At 47.8% G+C, this 20,393-nt stretch overlaps 1 protein-coding gene and 1 long non-coding RNA gene across 7 annotated transcripts in view; one reads left to right on the plus strand and one right to left on the minus strand.

The window, feature by feature from the left end:
• TMOD1 (tropomodulin 1) overlaps positions 1-20,393 on the plus strand; it is an 81,228-nt gene that overhangs the window by 49,316 nt on the left and 11,519 nt on the right. The window contains exons 5-8 of the mRNA XM_072842043.1: positions 5,195-5,284; positions 6,420-6,550; positions 8,223-8,330; positions 13,507-13,650. Coding sequence (XP_072698144.1) covers positions 5,195-5,284; positions 6,420-6,550; positions 8,223-8,330; positions 13,507-13,650 — 473 coding nt within the window. The remainder of the gene's footprint in view (positions 1-5,194; positions 5,285-6,419; positions 6,551-8,222; positions 8,331-13,506; positions 13,651-20,393) is intronic.
• LOC140641725 (uncharacterized) overlaps positions 1-20,393 on the minus strand; it is a 33,322-nt gene that overhangs the window by 8,091 nt on the left and 4,838 nt on the right. For 2 of the 6 annotated variants that reach the window (XR_012038314.1, XR_012038317.1), the window contains exons 2-5: positions 19,482-19,701; positions 3,045-3,313; positions 1,894-1,994; positions 1,092-1,366 (exon numbers count right to left, since the gene is read on the minus strand). This is a non-coding gene — a long non-coding RNA (uncharacterized lncRNA). Of the gene's footprint in view, positions 1-1,091; positions 1,367-1,893; positions 1,995-2,285; positions 2,711-3,044; positions 3,314-19,481; positions 19,702-20,393 lie in introns of those variants that run through there. The other 4 variants (XR_012038319.1, XR_012038315.1, XR_012038318.1 and 1 more) reach the window with 3 other exon arrangements.

Raw genomic sequence — 20,393 nt, forward strand, 5'->3', positions numbered from 1 at the left:
TTGAGACTTGGCTCCCAGGCAGAGCTTTGCATTAACTTAATTTCTGTTCACTCAGTCACATGCTCAATGGCCATTTATCCAGGGTCTTCCCACTGTGTGCTGGGCTCTGGACAAGCCCTGCTGAAAGAAGTGTAGGAAAACAGCTGGCTCTTGCCCTTGCAGAGCTGACGTTAAACAAATACTTAGGCCACTAAGAAGTGACAAATGAGAGTGAGTGTCGGATAGAAAAAGGACAGGGTGCAGAAAGGAGGCTTGGTTAGGTGGTGAGGTTGGGGAGGGGGTGAGGGTAGAGGCTGAAGCTGAGCCATAAGGAGGAAGATCACCTGGGGGGAGATGGGGGAGACGTGTCCCAGGCTGGGATACAGCCGGAGACGTGAGCGGCTTGCTATTTGGCATGATAGGAACATGTTGAGGGACACCCAGCAGATGTGCCACACTGACTTAGGTGTGGCACGGGGAAGGCAAAGCTGTGTGAACTCTCATTTGTTTTCTTGTCTGTGCATCATGCATGCATTCATTCACACACTGAGTCAATGTGCATGTCGAGCTACTGTACGCGGGGATGCATCAGATCTTGGCCCTGCCCTTGGCGGACCCAGGGTGTGGTGAGGAGGACAGACCAGAAACATAGATTTCCACATGAGAGGTGTTACCACAGGGTAATGAGCAGAATGCACAGGCCCCTGGCAGTGTGCTAAGTTCTTGGCTTGTGGCCTTGGATTGTAGCTCAGAGGCCACTGGGAGTCAGCTGCAAGTGCTTGGCATTACCAGTGCCTCCCCTCCCTAGTCAGGGATGTAATTCTGGCTCACTTATAGGGGCCCTTCAGCTGAGGCAGGACCCAAAAAGGAATTGGGGGGAAAGAGGCTCTCCCTTCAGAAGGGCCAGTCCCCAGGCCACCCCACAGACAGTTGGCACCCCTAGTTCTGTGACTATCAGAGACAGCCTCAGCCCACCCACTCCCAGCTTGTGGGGAACTCGCATGTCCTTAGGCACTGGCTTTCCTCCCATTCTGCAAGGGTCAGGAGGTGACTTATCTGGGAGCGGTTTGACTGCACCCACGTCCCCTGCACCCAAAGCTCGCTTCTCCCACCTGTTTCTGTGAAGCAGGAAACACCTTCCTGCTGTCTGCCCGGAGCCAGCGAAGCAGTTGGCAGCTGGAGAGGCCCAGGATGTGTGCTGCGATCGCTCTGCATCCTAAGTGGAATTACAAATTGAGTGAAGCCTGCCAAGGCAGGAGAGGAAAGAGAACTCGATGTTCTTTTTCAGAGTTCAAAAATAGTCCTTTTTGAGTTTTGAGGAAGATCTGGTCTTCAAAAAAAAAAAAAAAATCATGTTCCCCGGTGCTAAATTCAGCCTTGCCAATATCTACAAAGAATGAAGCAGGAGGCAATGTTGATGTGCTGTTTTCCTCCATCATTCACTTCTAGTGACAGGAGTGTGCAAAACTAGGCAAGAGGAGAGTGATGATTTGGTGCCTAGGGCAGATGGAAGGAGCAGAGCCACCAAGCGTTCTGCTCAGCAATGGAGGCTTTGCTTGGTGCCTCCCCCCCTTCTCTTCTCCCCACTACCCCCCTTCCCTCTCTTCCTTGGATCCTTCCCTCTGTTCCCCTCTCCTCCCTCCTTCCTTCACTCCCTCTGTCCCTCCCTCCCTGTTCCTTCCTTCCTTCCCTCCCTCCCCCTTCCTTCCTTTTTTCCTCCCTTCCTTCCTTGAATCCTAACTTCCTCTGAACTGCAAAATCTTCTCTTTTATCTTCTGAGGACTGCTATTGACATATATACTGCCTTCCAGAATCCACATTGTCTGTCTTTAGAATTCTGATATGGAGGGAACATTTTAGAGCTTTGGAACTACGGATGACCTCATTTGTGGAGGAGTGGGTAGGACTACTTACTCAGGAAGCCAGGAGGGTCCTCACTGACAGGCTTTGACAAACCATTTCCCTCTGGAGCCTGCTGGAAAAGCGGGTGTCAACAGCACCTGCTCTGGTGCTTGCTGTAAAAATCAGACCGGATAAAAAGATGAGATGCTGTGTGACTATTAAGTCCTATGTGAGGGGAAGAGATTAGCTTTCACACATACTCCCCTTTCTAGGTGAGAAGACTGAGGTCCAAAAAGTAGAAGGGCCCTGGACAAGGTTGCCCTGCAGATTCGTGCCAAGGGGCAGCCTGGAGCCCTGGTCTCTTTCCTCTGGCCTCTGGCACTTCCTTGTAAGCTTCCTGCCCCCCTTTGTGGACCATTACAGGAAGCTGACATCAAGCACAAAATGCATTTGCCATCTCCTACCTCTCTATCCTTGTCAGCAAGACCAGCCAGCCATAGGAGATTACATTTTTTCCTACGATTCTTAGCAACCTTTCCAAACTCTTCTTCCAAATTGGGGTCCCAGCAGCAGCCCAGAACCACCATGAGCACCCGCCCCTGCACCTGTGCAGAAGCCAAAAAAGCCAGCTGCAGAAGGGGGCTTCAAGTGAGCCAGCCCCCACCCCCCTGCTGACTCAGACCTTGGCCCCCACTGCCCACAGAGAAGCAGCCTAAATTAAAGCCCAGAGAGCTCTAAAAAATGTAGTTGCCTCTCTCTCTATCAGTTCTCCTCAGTGATGAGCAGGAGAGTCTAATTTTAGCAGAGAAGACTCCTAGAATGTGAGAAACAGAAGGGCTTTGAGATCGTCTCATTCTGTGGTTCTCAGCCCCCACTGAGCATCAAAAGCATGCAAGGAGATTAAAAATATATCTGCAGAATTCAGATCAGCTGGCCCAGGAGGAGCACCAAGAGTGTCTTGAAGCTCCTGGGGGATTTGTATGTGCAGCTGGGCGAGAGAACCAATGGTCTTGTCTTACCTGCCTCATTGCACAGAGGAGGCTGAAGCCCAGAGAGGGGTGGGTGTGGTCACCCGGAATCAGGAGTGCAGTCAGGACTGGAACTTGGGTCTCCTGACTCATCACCGAGGGCTCTCATGTTGTCCCCCTCACTAGAAACCATGTCTAATGAAATGGCCAGGGGAATTACAAAAGAAAAAAAGAAGTCCATCAGCAAATATTTACCAAATACTGTATTCTGGAGGAGGAAGAAGAGAGATAATATTCCTCCCCGACCTCTGGAAACCAAAGTCCAGGAGAGGAAGCACACATGCACCCAGCTATCTCTAACACTATGTAGACTCTGTGCTGTGATGATAAGGATGCCAGGTGCCTTCGGAGAACTAGAGAGGGCGGCGAGGGATCCAGGAGCCTCTCTGAAGGAAGTGTTATTCCAAGTCTTAAAGGATGGGAAGGTAGAGTTGTTGGGTCAAATACAGGATGCTCAGCTGGATCTGAATTTCAGATAAACAATGAGTAAGTTTTTAATATGAGTAGATCCCCAAATACTGAATGGAACACACTTATACTAAAATACTGTTTGTTGCTTTATTGAAATTCCAACTTAGCTGGGTGTCCTGTGTTTTTATTTGCTAAATCTAGCAACCCTACTGGGGGCATTTCAGCAGCACACTTGGCAAATGGGAGAGAATCACCAGTTGAGGGGACAGTGTTGGCAGAAGAAGCAGGAGAGTCTAAGGAGTGTGATCATTTGTGTCACAGGAGCAGAAGGGATGTGGGTGTGGGACAAGGCCATGGAGGCAGTCGCCTCAGGGAAGGCTGGTGAAGCCAGGCTCTGGGGTCACGAGCTAGCCTCCTCCTCCGCAGGTGGCTGCAAAGCCTCACGGTCCCCATGTCCTTCTTTCCCTCTGTAGTCCATTCTCCACACACAGCCAGAGTAACACTCCCAGAATTTGAGTCAGGCCATCTCTGTCCCTGCTAAGGCCTCCAGTGGCTTCCAGGCCACACCTAGGGAAAGATGTACAAACTCCTTATGTCAACCTAGGAGATACTGCAAGATCTGAATTTGCCCGTTTGAATTAAATCTACTCCAAAGGTGGTTGTGAGGATTCAGGGGGATGGTGTCAGACAGTTTTCAAGCTTGGCTGCACACCCAAACTACCTAGGGAGCTTTGAAAAAGTCAGATGGCTGGCCCTACACCTAGAGACTGTGGTTTAATTGGTCTGGGGTAGACCTGGGCATGAGAAGTTTGAAAAGATTTCCCCAGTGATTCCAGCGTGCAGCCAAACGGAGCATCACTGATGTACAGCATATTCTCTGGCCTGGAGCAAGCGCTCAGTGAGTCGGGGTGTGTTACGGTTCACCACATGTCCAGCTCAGCTCTGTCCATCTTGTTTCCTCTTCCCCCCTAGGCTTCCACCCCTGGGCTTGAGGGCTTTCCCACCCACCCTTCCATCTGCCTATCCAGAATGTTCTACTGGGATCCCTTCCCTTGACTTGGCCAACACTACTCATCTGTCCCATCCCAAGTTCTGTTCTCTTCTCCCAGAACACAATGAACTTTTCCTGTATAACCCAATATTCTGTGCTTGTGTTTTCAATTGTGTGGGTACCTGCCTAGTATCTCTCCCCCAACAGACTCTGTTGTTCCCTGTTGCCTCCGACCCACAGCCCCACTCCCCCCGATTCTCCTACTCCCTCCACCACCACTCCACCCAGAGCCAGGCATATAATGTGGGCACTCAATAAATGTTGAACAAACGAATGGATGAAAGCCTGACTGAGCACGGGAGTGATGTGGTCAAATCTGCATTTCCAGAAAGATCTTTCTGGCTGCTCTGTGCTGAATGCTGGTGGGGGGACGGTAGGAAGAGACCAGGGCCAGCACAGCAGTAATTACACAGCTGTGATAATAGAGCCACGAAATGGTAGGGCCTCAACCAGGACAGAGGTGATGAAGTGGGAGCTGGAATGGATGAGAGCATTTAGGAGGAAGGGGACCTAGGGGGTGCCATGTGACTGAGATTCCATTCTGAGGGGACAGGCAGGATGACAAGATGGAAAGTGATCCAAAGGAAGGGGCTCTTGCTGGGAAGGATGAGTTTTCTTTTGGCCAAGTTGGGCTGGATGTCACCAGTGGGGACACTGGGGGACACCTAGGAGTCTGAGGCTGGGATTAGAGAAGTCTCAGCTGGGCTGGAGATTTGACAGTCACATAAATAGAGTCAAGAGTAAAAATCAAATAAAATTTAGAATTGTGTGAGTGTTTCTTGCCATTTCCATGAGCAAAAATTCCTGGGGTGTGGAATGTCCGTGCTCAGGAGGCTCTTCTTCGGAGTGAGACGAGTCACAGGCCCTTCCCCTGTCCCCGCAGCTATCCTGGGCATGCACACGCTCATGAGCAACCAGCAGTACTACCAGGCCTTGGGCAGCAGCTCCATTGTGAACAAGGAGGGACTCAACAGTGAGTACACGGCCCTGATCCCCAGTGGTGGCCCCCCACCCCTGCCCCCAGCGAGAATGCTTTGGAAGTGAAGGCATCCCTGTGCTTCCCGTGCTGCTTCTACTCACTCATGCTCTCTGGATCATTTAAAAGAAAATTTTTTAAAGATTTTATTTATTTATTCATGAGAGACACAGAGACAGAGGCAGAAACATAGACAGAAGGAGAAGCAGGCTCCCTGCAGGGAGCCCGATGCGGGACTTGCTCCCAGGACCCCAGGATCCCGACCTGAGCCAAAGGCAGATGCTCAGCCGCTGAGCCACCCAGGTGCCCCGCAGAAGTTTTAAATTTTTATGTAGCCAAATCTATCTTTTCCTTTCCCTTTGCCGGGATTTATGTCTTATTTATGCAGGACTTCTCCATCCTAAGGCGATAAAAAATATATCCTCCTGTATTTTCTTCTAAAAATTTAGAGGTTTGCTTCTTGTATGCAACTTCTCCCTCCACCTGGAGCCCGTGTTTGTATGTGCTGTGAGATGAGAGTGAACGGTCATTTTTTCACTGGCTATCCCACTGTGACAATACTGTTATTTGCAAAGTGCATCTTTTCGCCCGCTGGCTCGGCACTCCATCATGATCAGGAATTTCGACACATCCACACGGGTCTGTCTCCTGGTGCCTCTTTTGTTCCATGAGTCCCCTTGTCCTTTCCCGTGCCAGTGTTGCATTGTTTTAAATTGTTCCACTGCATTATTCCAAGCTGGCAGGTTGGCCTTAGTTCCAGAAGGGTGCCAGAAGAATAATGACCCGACTCTCTCTGGAAAGTTTATAAGTTTCTTTCACGTTCAGGCTTCATTTTATCCTCACACGAGCCCACTGAGGTAGAATGACTGTCCACACTTTACAAATGAGGATACAGAGGTTCAGAAGGTGTAAGTCATTCACCCAGTGCTTGCAGGATGGCAAAGGAAGAGCCCAGGTGGGGTGCAGTCAGCGCTTCTCCTGGGGCACAGCTCCTCCTGGACGCCCCCCTCCCTGAGGAATGCAGCCTCTCTTGTCCCTGAACCCTGCCGCCCCTTCCTTCTAGAGCATTCTTGTGTGGAGGGAAAGGTCCCCATGTTTCTGTGAGCCATCTCTCTTTTGCACATCACTGTAGGTGTGATCAAACCTACACAATACAAGCCTGTGCCCGATGAAGAGCCTAACTCCACAGACGTAGAGGAAACCCTGGAGCGGATAAAGAACAATGACCCAAAACTTGAGGAGGTTAACCTCAACAATATCCGGGTAAAGTCCTTTTTATTTCACTTCACGTGGGGTGGGTGGAGGAGCCATGTCTGTGTCACCCGGATGCCTGGCGCCCAGGCTTGGCCATATGGCGAGAACAGGGTCCTATTTGGGTTCTGGGTGCTTCTGGGTCAGGAAAGGAGCAAAACCTCCAAAAGGCCTGGGCAGTGTAAACAAACACACCCTATAGCCTTGGTTTCTTTTGGAGGAATGACATCAAGCCCAGGTGTTCACCATGGGCCAGCACAGCTTCAATTCTGGAAACCTGCCTTGTTATTTAAAACACTGTGAGCTTCTCTGAGCTAGAATCATAAGTCAGACACACCTGACTGCAGGGGATCTCAAGGCTGGAAAAAGCCTGTGCCCAGCAGGCATGTGGGGTAACCCAGCCCTGGGAGGGCCCTACCCCTTGAACCATCAGTGCTCTATCATACCTATAGTCAGACTCATTCTGCAGCCCTGGCAGGGAGCTGTGACCCATATGTGTCGGATGTGTCCTGTGTGACCACCAAGGGCAGGGGAGGGTCAGATGAACAAGCAGTCCTACCCTGGACAGGCTGCAGGAGGAATTCAGAAGCAGGACCAGCTGCCTGCCCACCTGCTCAGCTCAGAGGCCAGCAGGATTAGTTCTGGGAGGGTGCGGGGTAAGACAAGAAGGGGGCCCCCCACTCCCCAGCTCCTCTTTCCTTTCTTCTCCACTTTCTTTTAAGTGGCTGCCAGCCCCATGGCACAATCTGATTGGAAACCCGCGCCTGCAGTGTTCTCCTCCACCTGGCCTCCCCAGGCTCTGCTCCCACAGGGAGCTAACATGATGCTCTGAAATGAGAGATCCGTGAAAACACAGCCAGGTTTTCTCTCGGGTGCCTCCATTGTCTGCCGTGTGCCCAGTGGGAGGCCCTGGCACAGTTCAGAACTGTGCACCCTGGCAGTGAACACTGGCTCGGAGCGGTCCAGGGCCGTGGAACCTGGCCGTGGCTGTGCGCCTTCACTGTGGGGCCACAGGCTCGTCCCTCTCCAGGCCTCTGCACATAAGAAAGTTGGACTAGTTCACTGGTTTTCACCTGGGAAGGTTAAGAAATCTATGCCAACACCCTCTCCCCTGAGATTCTGATTTCATTGGTCTGGTTCAGACCCACGCCTCAGCATTTGATAAAAGTTCCCTGGGAGTCTCTGATGTGCAGCACATCTGAGCCCCGCTGGGACAGATGTCTCCCAGAGATCATCCCGTGCAGTGCCCAGGCCCCCACCTTGGTTTTCCAGAAACAGGCCCAGAGAGAGGCAGAGACTTCCCTCAGAGTCACAGAGTGAGTCAGAAACGTTGTCCAGGCAGAGGCTGAGACCCTGCCCACTCCCACACCCCAGTCATGAGCTCTTGGCACAACATTCCTCTGCATCCTCTGCCTTGATTTTTCTTTTTCTGGTCTCTACCTGCACAGATAGTTGTGGGTCCTACCTGAAATTTTCAGGGAGGATTGTCTCAATCTGTTTACCAGAAAGTTCTCTCCAGGTATCAACCATATAGGGCAAAGCCAGGACGCTTTGCCCATTCAGCTATTTGGTCAGAGACCTGCTAGGAACTAGGCCGCATGTGTGAGAGTATTATTGCCCCATCTGTCTGCCCAGCCTGACCCTGGTCGGGGCTGCTTGTCACCGCCTGTCTTTCTCTCTGCAGAACATCCCCATACCCACTCTCAAGGCATATGCAGAAGCCCTGAAAGAGAACTCATATGTGAAGAAGTTCAGCATTGTGGGAACACGGAGCAATGATCCTGTGGCGTATGTATGTACCTTTCAGTTCTGCCGCATTGAGAGTGGGGGGCATAGAAACAGAAGGATTGGGCAGCCCTGATGGCCCAGCGGTTTGGCGCCGCCTTCAGCCCGGGGTATGATCCTGGAGACCTGGGATCGAGTCCCACGTCGGGCTCCCTGCATAGAGCCTGCTTCTCCCTCTGCCTGTGTCTCTGCCCCCCCCCCCCCCCCCCGCTCTCTCTCTCTCTCTCTCGGTGTCTGTCATGAATAAACAAATAAAATCTTAAAAAAAAAAAAACAGAAGGATTGATGCTGTGGCCTCAGGACTGGCCGATCCCCACTGAGGAAGAGCCCTGTGTGATGTGAAAAGCAGTGGGCCAGGAGCCAGAAGAGGATGTGAACACAATGGCCATTATCCAGGCAGCATCTGTACATTAGCCTAGTCGATATCCACAATCAGCCCTGATCTCAGAGGTGCAGGTCTCCCCACTTCGCAGATGCAGGGAGTTCAGACGCTTTGCTTTATCCAAAGTTGCACAGCAAGTGAGAGATGGAGCTAAGATTTTTTAAAGATTTATTTATTCATGAGAGACACACAGAGAGAGGCAGAGACATAGGCAGAGGGAGAAGTGGGCTCCCTGCGGGGAATCCGATGCGGGACTCGATCCCAGGACCCCAGGATCACAGCCTGAGCTAAAGGCAGATGCTCAGCCACTGAGCCACCCAGGTGCCCCTGGAGCTAAGATTTAACTGCAAGTCCTGTTGACTTTAAGCAGATCTGTCTCCACTTGACATATCACATTTGGACAAGACCTGCCCCTCCTTGGGCTTCAGTTTCTCTGTATCTAAAATCATCATCTTAATCAGCGGGTCCTGATGATCAATTTTACTTATTTTTCACCCAAGTCTTAAAGATATAGCTGATCAAATTGTACTTCTTATAAAGTAGCTACCCATTCTTTTTTCTAAATATTCAAACATATTTATTGAGAGTCTGTGTCCAACACTGAATTAGGCTCTGAGAATACAGCAGTGACTGACCATCATAGCTCCCACTTTCATGATCATAATGGTCTACCTGGCCATGCAGACGTCTAAAGGCTGACAGTATAGTGTGATTATTACAACACTAATAGTGGGTTAAAAGTGTGAGAATTAGCTTACCAAAGATGGTAATTCATCATTTAGTAGCAATCATTTTTTTAAGATATACAAAATAACTTGCAGAAATTTTGACTGGGGTTGCATTGAACTTGTAGATGAAGTGGGAAAGAACTGGTATCTTGACATATTGAGTCTTCTTGTCCATGACTATGGAATATCAATTTATTTAGTTCTTTGATTTTTATACACGAGAGTTTTGTAGTTCTCCTCATATAACTTCTAACGTGTCTTGTTAGCTTTATACCTGAGTATTTCACTTTTGAAGGTACTAATATAAATGGTATTATGTTTTTAATTTACTATTCCTCTTGTTCTTTGCTGGAATATAGGAAAGTGATTAATTTTTGCATATCAACCTTGTATCCTGCAACCTTGCTATAATCATTTGTTAGTTTCAAGAGGGTTTTTTTTTTTTTGTCAATTCTTTCAGATTTTCTACAGAGACAATAATATCAGCTGCAAACAAAGAGAGTTTTATTTCTTCCTTCCCAATAGATATACATTTTATTTTCTTTTCCTGCCTTATTGCATTAGCTAGAACTTCTATTCTGGTGTTGAAAAGGAGTGGTGAGTGGGTTCATCTTTGCCTTGTACCTAATCTTAGTAATAACATTTCAAGCTTCTTACCATTAAGCATGATGTTAACTGTAGGTTTTTTGAAGATATTCTTTACCGAGTTGAAGAAGTTCCATTTATTTCTAATTTACTGTGAGTTTTTATTATGAACGGGTGTTGGATTTTGTCAAATGCTTTTTCTATATCTATTGATATGACCATGTGACTTTTCTTTTTTAGCCTGTTGACATGATGGGTTCCTTAATTGATTTTCAAATGTTGAACCAGCTTTACATACCTGGGATAAATCCTACTTTTCATGATATATAACCTTTTTATACATTGTTGGATTCAATTTTCTATGTTTTTGAGAATTTTTGCATCCATGTTCATGAGAGATAGTGGTCTGTAGTTTTCCTGTAATGTCTTTGTTTGGTTTTGTTATTAGGATAATGCTGACCCCATAGAATGAGTTAGGAAGTAGTCTCTCTGCTTCCATTCTCTGAAAGAGATTGTGGAGAATTGGTATCATTTCTTCTTTTATATTTGGTACAATTCACCATGTGGGCCTGGTGCTTTCTATTTTGGAAGGTTATTAATTATTGATTCTATTTCTTTAATAAATAAAGGTCTATTCAAATTGTTTATTCTTATGTGAGCTTTGGCAAATGATGTCTTTCAAAGAATTGACCCATTTCATTCAGGTTATCATATTTTGTGGGCATTAAGAGTTGTTCATAGGACCCCTTTATTATCCTTTCAATTTCCATGGGATCTGTAGTAATGGGCCTCTTTCATTTCTGATATTAGTAATTTATGTTCTCTCTCTCTCTCTTCTTAGACTGGCTTGAGGCTTATCAATCTTATTGATCTTTTCAAAGAATCAGCTTTTCACTTCATTGATTCTCTCTATTGATTTTCCGTTTTCAGCCTCATTGATTTCTGTTCTAATTCTTATTTATGTTCTTCTGCTTACTTTGGATTTAATTTGCTCTTCTTTTTCTAGTTTTCTAAAATGGAAACTTAGATTATTGAATTTAGATTTTTCTTCTTTTTTGATATATGCATTAAATATGAGGTATTTCCCTCTAAGCACTACTTTTACTACATCCAACAAATCTAAAGAAGTTTTCATTTTTATTTAGTTCAAAAACTTTATCTTAAAGTTTCTTTTTTGTCCTATGTGTTACTTCGAAATATATTGTTTATTCACCACATATTTGGGGATTTTCAAAGTTATCTTTCTGTTACCGATTTCTAGTTCAATTCCACTCAGTTCTGAGAGCAGATGTATGATTTCTGTTCTTTTAAATGTTAAAATGTGTATCATGGCCCAGAATGTGATATATCTGGTGAATGTTCCATGTGAACATAAAAAGAATGTGTATTCTGCTGCTGTAGGATAAAGTAGCCTATAAATGTCACTTCTATCCAGTTGATTGATGGTGTTGTTGAGTTCAATTATGTCCTTACTGATTTTCAGCCTTCTGGATCTTTCCATTTCTGATAGAGGACTATTGAAACCTCCAACTCTAGCAGCGATTCATCTTTCTCCTTGCAGTTCTATCAGCTTTTGCCTCTTATAGCTTGACACTCTGGTGTTAGGCACATATACATTAAGAATTGTTACGTCTTTTTGGAGAATTGACCCCTTTATCATTCTGTAATGCCCTTCTTTATCCCTGAAAACTCTCTTGACTTTGAAGTCTATTTAGTCACAATCAATTCTTTTTAAAAGCAAATTAATTTTTAGTTGAAGTATAATTAATGTTATAATAGTTTCAGGTGTTCAGTATGATGATTCAATATTTCTATACTTTTCTCAGTGCTCATCAAGATAAGTGTGCTCTTAATCCTCCTTATCCACTTCATCCATCGCACCCACCTGCCTCCCCTCTGGCAACCACCTGTTTGTTCTCTGTAGTAGGAGTCTTTTTTTTTTTTTTTTGGTCTCTTTCTTTGATTGTTCATTTATTTCTTCAACTCCACATATGAATGAAAAGCTCTGTAAATGCCCCTGCTCCCTACCCCAGCTCTTCTCCCTGCACCCTCATTCCTCTCATAATCCAGAAAAGAGTTGACACCTGGCATGACAGGGCCTCCAGGACCTGCTCAGCCACAGTAGGTCCACTTGCATTGGCCTGGTGCACTTGCCCAGCAGTTATTAAATATTTTTATTATCAGACCCAGACAGGCCTTTTCTGGAGAGTGAGAGAGATGCTGTGGAAAGAACACAGCCTAGGGCCCTTTTCTCAGGAGTGTCCAATCTCCTCAGGGTCACAGAGAAAGCTGACATGCCCTCCTGGGGGCACATGGAAGCAGGAGAAGGAGGAAAGGATGATTTCAACAAGGAAGACTTTCTGGGAGCTGAACTTGTGTAGGGTTTCAGCCAGCAGGGATGATAGGAAGGGTGTTCCTGGCTCAGAGAGTCATTTCAGACAACCAGGGCCCACTGATGGTACATCCTGGTTTATCAGCTGCTGGTGTCCCCTTTCCTCCATGACACATCGTTTCCACCAACTGCTAATTACCTCATTTCCTTCAGAGGCTCTGATTGTCATCTACACCCCCTGGCTGAATTCCTCCAAAACGTGCTGGGGGCCACCTGAGCTCCTCTCCTCCCATTTGCCCTGGTCACTTGCCCAGTGGGGTGGTTTCCCAGGCGTCCTTCTTTGCTCTCTGCTGCTCAGAGGAGAACAATGACTCCATGGAGTTCCAACAGGGAAAGAGAAGCGACAAGTGGAGGGCACATAGGGAGGTAGGGACTCCACTCATCCCTCAGTGAACACTGACTGATGTCCTACTGTGTGCTGAGCATGTGGGCACCGTGGGATGAATAAGGTGCCTTTTTCATCCTACTGAGAGTATATAGTCTGATGGCAGAGACAACACCAGTATGAAAACAACTCTGAACAGAGGAATACAAGTTCCATGAGGGAGGCTATGGATAAATTCTATGAAGTACAAGAGGGCAAGCCATAACTCGCTGGGGCCATCCATATAAAGGCTCCTGGAGAGGAATTGAGAATGGCCTTGAAGGACAGGCAGGGTTTGGACAAGTGAAGTAGAAAGGAAAGGGCACCCCAGGTGGCAGGGACAGGATGAGCAAAGGCAAAGCAGTGGGAGAGCACCAGGCATGCACAGGGAAGCTAAGATCAGCCCCACTGTAAGGGAGCAGTGAGCCTTGAGGCTGAGCAAGGGAGGAGAAGCAGGTAGTAGAGGCTGCTGCAGACTAAGGAGTGTGGAATTCTCAAGTGAGGGGTTCAGGAGCCATGGCGTGTCAAAGGGGAGCAGGGACATGGGAGTCGTGCTTCGTGAAGGAGGTTGTAGAGATCATCTCGCCTGGTCCCTGGCTTGAGAAGCACGAGTGTGCAAGGGACTCTCACTCCCAGTAAGGCCCTATCAGTATTTTAGGTTCTACTCCAGAGAGACTCCAGCCTTGCTCAGGATGACTCATGGGTACCTTTGCTTTGCTCCTGCGTTTCAAGGCCCTTGCGGAGATGCTCAAGGTAAACAAGGTGTTGAAGACGCTGAACGTGGAATCCAACTTCATTTCCGGGGCTGGGATCCTGCGCCTGGTGGAGGCTCTCCCCTACAACACTTCTCTAGTGGAACTGAAAATCGATAACCAGGTAAGATGGACAAAGGTCTCTTTGTGTCCCTCACTACATGATGCTCACGGTGCTGCACTTGCCCTTGTACTGACAGATGGGTAGATGCTGCTGGATGGCGCAGATCCAAGGCCCAGCTTACAGGCACCCCAAAGGTCGCTGGTTCACACCTTCCACCATGCTCATCTTCCTTCTGCACCATGCCCATCAAGTGCCCTGCCAGCTTCTGCTTGCATACTCCTAGTGATGGGAGCTCACTGCTTAGCAAGATCACCCCTACAGTCCTTAGTGAGAACATCCCTCCCACGTCCAGGAGAAATCAGCTTCCTGCAAGCATGTTTATTGGCCTTAATTCTGTTCTCTGCTGCACGTGGGACACATCTGGGGCACAGTTCTTATAAACCACTGGAGTCTTCCCCACCAGGCTGAATATCCCTGTTTTCTTCAAACACCCCCACTCCCACCCTACTCAGTGGGCTTTTGAGTCTCCTTACCATCGAGTTTATTCTCTGGGCCAATACTAGTTTGGCCTTTACGTTTATGGGATTACAATTTCTCTGTAACTTCCATGGTTCAGTCATTTAGTATCAGGGCAACTCTTTCACTTCTGACTTTCTAAGATGATGCCGGTTACGATGTCTTACATGTTGCATGTGTTAAAGGTCCAATTGTGGGCTGGGCTCGGTGTGATGTATCTTACACACATCATCTCTGACCTTCCCCAAAACCCTGCAGGATGTGGGTCTTATCTGACCCAGTCTACAGAGGAGAAGGAGCCCCGACAGGCTAAGACAAGCAACTTTCCCAGTGTCAACCACTTAGCACTTTGGGAAGCAGGATTCAAATCCAGGTCTCTGTGACTCCAAAACCCACACTTTCCATGACGCCACATTGCTTTTGATGTTAAAATACTTTATTCTTTATGTCCTCTGGATAGGGAACTTTTATTTTCCTACCTGGAAATGTTTGTTGAATGGTCATATAAATAAGTGCATGGGGAAAAAAAGATGAGAAACAAATTTAACGAAATTGTAAATGGCAGTTGTTCTGGAACTAGACTGATCGTAGGCATCTCTCCTCAACTCCACTTCAGTGATGGCACAGTGGTACCTTGAAGTCATTCCTGGTGGGAACATTTACACTATGGAAATTGACAAACACTACAAATTCATTTTTTTTTTTTTTCTGAGAGCCTCCATATTGCTACTTTCTTCCAACGACCTACCTTAGGGCCTCTAACCTTCTCCCCAGAGGGAATTAAGTGATCCTCCCCATGTTCTCCTAGCACTTCAGCTTTCCATGAACTTCTCAGATGCTGGTGCTGGTGCTGTATTTGGGCCATCTCTTTATTTCAGTGCCCAGCTCAGAACTTGGCCTCTCAGTGGTGCATGGTAAGCGGGGCTACCCTGGGTGGTTGTGAATGTTGTTCACTGCACAAGGGGCAAGACGGCAAAATCCAACCCACACTCTACTATCCAAGAGATAGTAGACAGCTTGTTTACCCAGAGAAGATACTTTTTTCTAATTCATATAAAGGGGCCCCACAAGTCTGCAGCAGCCTTGTCATGTGAATTTGCTGCACTGGACTCCTGCATCTCTCTCATGCCAGTGGCCTGCTGCTGCATCACCCATCTCCAGCCCCTCCCCACTATCACTCTTTCTGTGGCTGCTGATCCTGCTTTATTGCAGGCAGGAGGGGCAGGTCAGCTGGAAAGAAGGCATGCAGCAGGCTTAGCAGCAGCCCTGGGCCAAGGCCTGGGATTGGCTATTCATGTGACTCCAAGCCTGGCTGGGCAGGGAGTCAGGGTCTACCCAGCGTCAGCTGAAACCTGACTCCTGGGGCAGAATGTTGGCCAAAAGTGACCCAGAGCACCGGCCTCAGGTCATTGTGATGACAGCTGGCAGAGACCGAGCTGCTTACCTTCCCTCTCACTGCTGTCCGAGCTTGCTGCGCCCAGAGACACTGCCAGGTCTGACCGGCACCCTCACTCTCACTGAACACCCTGGCGTGAGAATTCACTTCCCTGAGCCTCAGTTCCCTCACTTTCAAAATGGGGATAGTAAGAACCTCTACTTCTAAGGAGATGAGAGATGTAAACTATGAGGTTGTGAACTTTTATAATTACTCTGAAGGTGACCTAGAGAGTTCACAGTATCCTAAGAGTTAATTTACTGAGGAGGTACCATGTATCCATTATCTCCTTTAATGCTCTCAAAGACTCTTTGTGAGTGGGTATTACAACCCACCTCTGTGTTGCTAATGAGGACACTCAGGCCTGGGCAGGCTCTGTAACCTGCCCATGGTCACACAGTGAGTAAGTGACAGAGGCAAGATTGGAACCCAGGTTGATGTGACTCCACAGTCCATGAACTGTGCCTCTCTGGGCTCTTGACTCCTACTGAAGGTTTGAGTGGGCTTTACTTGGCTTCTTTGCTGGTCCCTTTCACTTGGTGTGAAGCTGGAGCACAAGTCACCTCCCCCCACCATCCTGGGAGCCTCTTTTTTTTTTTGGTTTATCTCATCCTTTGATGAGTGCTGACTGAACCCCAGCACTATGATAGGCTTTGTGAGAAAGAGGCTCTGGCTCTGCCCTCCAGCAGTCCCACGCTAGAAGGGAAGGCAGCCAGGTACAGGAATGATCACTGATCCATCCAGGTGCTTCAGCAAGCCACAGATGGTGGGCCTTTGGGGAAGCAATCTCAGTCAGCAGCAGGCATCATGAAGGGCTTCTTGGAGGTGGTGGAGTTTGAAAACTCCTAGGATGGAGAGTATCTCAGAGAGTGAAGTGGAGGCTGTGGCATCTCAAGTGCAATGAACCATATGAACAAAAAAGAAGGAGAGGGGAAAGCTATGAAGCCCATCCCCTGGAAGAAGCCAGAAAGGGAACTGGGAATCTGAAGGCTCTGAATGGGTAGGTGGAGTGAAAGTGGGCTGTGGGCTGTTCTGGGAAGATGATTCCCAGCTGGATAGGAGAGGATTGAAGGCAGGGTCCAGGGCCTAGGAGACCAGCAGGGGACTGTGACCACCCAGATGGGGGGGACCCATGGGGCAGCGCTCCCACAGGCCTAGAGTCTAGGGAAAGCTACCAGGGCCTCTCACAGTGCATCTCTCCTCTGGTGCCCCAGCTCTGGACTCAGGGGTGGGCCAAAGAGGAGGTGATGAGTGGCATTTGATTTATTCCTCATTCCTGGTTAGTCACCAAGGTCCTCAGAGGCTGCTGCTTTCCCCTCAGCCCTTGGGACTGTAACCTGCATTAGGGAGCCTCTGTCCTCCTTCTTCCTTATACGGCCAACAAAGGAGAAAGGGACTTGAGGAGTTCTACGGGGTGACAGGAGCCTGGCTGGCCAGCTGAAGACCCAAGTCCGAGAACCAGGATCCTGGGGCTGTTTGTTTACCCAGTCATCTCTCTTTATCTCCAGGCCATGGCCTGCTCTGCCTCAAGTGGCCCTGAGCCAGCAGGGAGGTGGGGGGGCGGAGGGGGGAAAGAGGCCAGGACCCAGAGCCGAGGGCTTCAAGAAAATGTCTAGTCCTGCCCTCCTTTTGCAGGTGGGAAAACTGAGGATCAAAGAAGGGATGGGACCTGCTGAGGTCACGGATCAAGTTAGGGCCAGCGCTGGGCCAGAACTGAGGTGTCCCGCCTTCCAGACAGGCTGCATTTGTGGGTGGACAGGAGAGGCCCTCAGCCTCCAGGGGCGGGCACTGCATTCGCAGAGCCTGCCAGCCCTCTCCATCCCCAATTGGCCAAATCCAAGTGGTGATCTCTGGCCCTCTGGATTGGCCCTCCTCACTCCCACCAAAGCCACCCCCAGCAGGGCCCCTTCCAGAACCTCAGAGCACAGGGTACCCCCTGCCCTTCAGTGCAGACAGGCCTGAAAACAGGACCCCCACCCAGATGAAGTCACATGCCGTGTCTAGGGCATATCAGCCGGATTTCTCACATTTCACTCCAATATTTGACAGTGAGGATATGCTTTGTATTTTGAAAAGAAGCTAAAGGAAGCGGATTGCATTTCCTTGTTTACCCAGATTGGATTATTTTTCTAGTGCAAGTAAGTTTAGAGAGAAAACAAAAGCCACGCTGGAATAGGATCCTGAAGGTTTTCACACAGGATGACCCCCTTAATTTTAGATTCATGGCAGCTGGTTAAAATTTTTTTTAAATGAGGCTGAGTATAGCTTTTGGTTTTGCAAAAAAAAAAAAGGGAAACCAAAACAAGCAAAACTTCACCACCAAACATGTTCCCTGCTTTTTGTTCCTTATATATTCAATAGCTTCTAAGCAGCGGTTCTTGGCTTGTGCATAATTTTTGTGTCTGTCTCTGTCTGCATTGAAGTAATTCTGCCCAGAAACATCCAGGATCCAAGAGAGGACAGGCCTGCCTCACTGTCTGTTCCTTGAAATGCCAAGTACAGTCTTTCAGTGACCTCACTTCTCAGGGAAAAATGAGATAGAGTCCGTGGAAATTAGAGAACAACAATATGATGTCAAGAAAATCCTTTTCTTACTCAGCATGAATCAGAATAAAGATTGGTGGGGTGCCTGGGTGGCTCAGTGGTTGAATGTTGCCTTCACTCCGGTTGTGTTCTCAGGGTCCTGGGATCGAGTCCCGCATTGGGCTCCCCACAGGGAGCCTGCTTCTCTTTCTGCCTATGTCTCTGCTTCTCTCTGTGTCTCTCATGAATAAATAAACAAAACCTTAAAAAAAAAAAAAAGACTAAAGATTGGTAACAACAACCATCTTGGATCCATGTCCAATCCCCAGTGAAAGCCGCACTCTGTTCTGAAAAGCCAAAAGCTTTCCAGACAGGAGACAGGCTGACCCAGGGATAACCTGTCTCCAAATCTCTGACACTTGAAGTCATACGAGGATTGAGTCCAAGCTAAGCCTCCGCTCTGTTGTAATCTTGCTGTGTAATGGTGGGGAGGGGCCACTTAATGTACCCATGCCTCAGTCTCCTCACCTCTAAAATGGGAAGGATTCACATACTGGTGCAACGGGGTTGTTAGAGGCTTTAATATGTTGATCCTTAAGGAGTACCTGGCATGTGTCTTCTCTCAATAAGGAGGAGGCGATACTGCTGTTGGTTTATTGTTGTTGTTGTTGCTTGAGGGTTTTTTTTTTTTTTTTTTTTTTTTTTTTAGAGAGGGGGTGGAGAGGGGCAGAGGGAGATGCGGGGAGAGAATCCTAAGCAGGTTGCACACCCGGTGCAGAGCCTGACGTAGGGCTCAATCTCACAACCCTGAGATCATGACCTGAGCCAAAATCAAGAGTCAAATGCTTAATCAACTGAGCCACCCAGATGCCCTGATATTCCTACTGTTAATTAGACCAGTCGGTGGAGGGGGAGGGGGGCACTGACCTCTGTGAGATTCTAGCTGGTGCAGGAAACAACTTTTATCTCCTTCCTCTCATCCCTGTTCCCTTTCCTACTTATGTTTATTTCTTATTAAAGTGTAACTTCCATAGAGTAACAAACACATCGTAAGTGGACAGATTAATGGATTTATATTATATATTTATATATGGACTTATGTGGTATATTATTATATAATAATGTAGTATATTACATATATATGCACACGTACACACCTGGGTAAACACCAAGATTAAGATATAGGACATTTCCAGCGTCCCATATCCCTCCTCCCAATTAATACCTTCCAAAAGCAATCATGTCTTGATTTCTATCACCATAGATGAGTTTTGTCTGCTCTTATGTATGTGCTGTTTTGTGTCTGGCTTTTTTTGTTCAGCATCGTCTGTTAGTATATCAGTTATCTATAGCTGTGTAACAAATTACCTCCCATAACTTAGCAGCTTAAAATAACAACAAACATGAATAAGCTCACAGTTTCTGAGAGTCAGGAATCCAGGAGCAGTTTGGCCACATGGTTCCAGCCCAAGATTTCTGACAAGACTGCAGTCAAGTACAGCCTGAAGGCCTGACCAGGGCTGGAGAAATCACTTCCAAGGTGGCTTCCTCCATGGCGGCTGGCAGGAAGCCTCAGCTCCTTGCTGTGTAGACCTCTTCAGCAGGCTGCTTGAGTGTCCTCACTATATGGCAGCGAACTTCTCCCAGAGTGAGCAGTCCAGGGCAGAGAAAGAAACAAGCCACAAATGCCTTTTATTAGCCAACCCTGGAAGTTACACAGTCACAGTCTGTTAGAAGTGAGTCAGTAAGCACAACCACCTTCGGAAGGGAGGAGTATCAAAGAATTGGGAGACATACTGTGTAAATAACCAAAATGAGAATCAGCTGTCTTATTTTCCTTTGCTGTATTTTGGCCAGAAAGACCTTTCTAACCAGCAGAGGTACACAAGGATAGAGCGGGTGCCTCAAAGGTGACGTGCTCCCATCCTCAGGGGTGTGGAAGCAGAACAGAACTTAGCAGCTGTGATATGAAGGGAATTTCAAGATCAGCCAGGGTTTGCAACTCTGAACTTGGACTAGATCATTCCCATGGCTCCTATTGTTGTTTTTGTTTTTGTTTTTAAGTGTTCCCAGTTGCCCAACATCTTCTGGACCACAAAGAAAAGGCCATGATTGGCCCCATCAGATGCACAAAGTGAGCTTTCTCATGACCATGGTGCCTCTGGCTGGAATGGGGATCTCAGAGCCACCCACTCAATTCCACCTTGGGCATTGGCTGGTTGTTCATAAGCCAGTGAATCTGGTCGTCTTCTCATCAGGTTGATGATACTTGGCCACAGGAAAGGTGTGAGGAGACAAGAGCCATCATCACTGTTGAGGGGCTTATTAG

Source organism: Canis lupus, chromosome 10 (assembly GCF_048164855.1).
Source record: "Canis lupus baileyi chromosome 10, mCanLup2.hap1, whole genome shotgun sequence".
Lineage (NCBI taxonomy): Eukaryota > Metazoa > Chordata > Mammalia > Carnivora > Canidae > Canis > Canis lupus.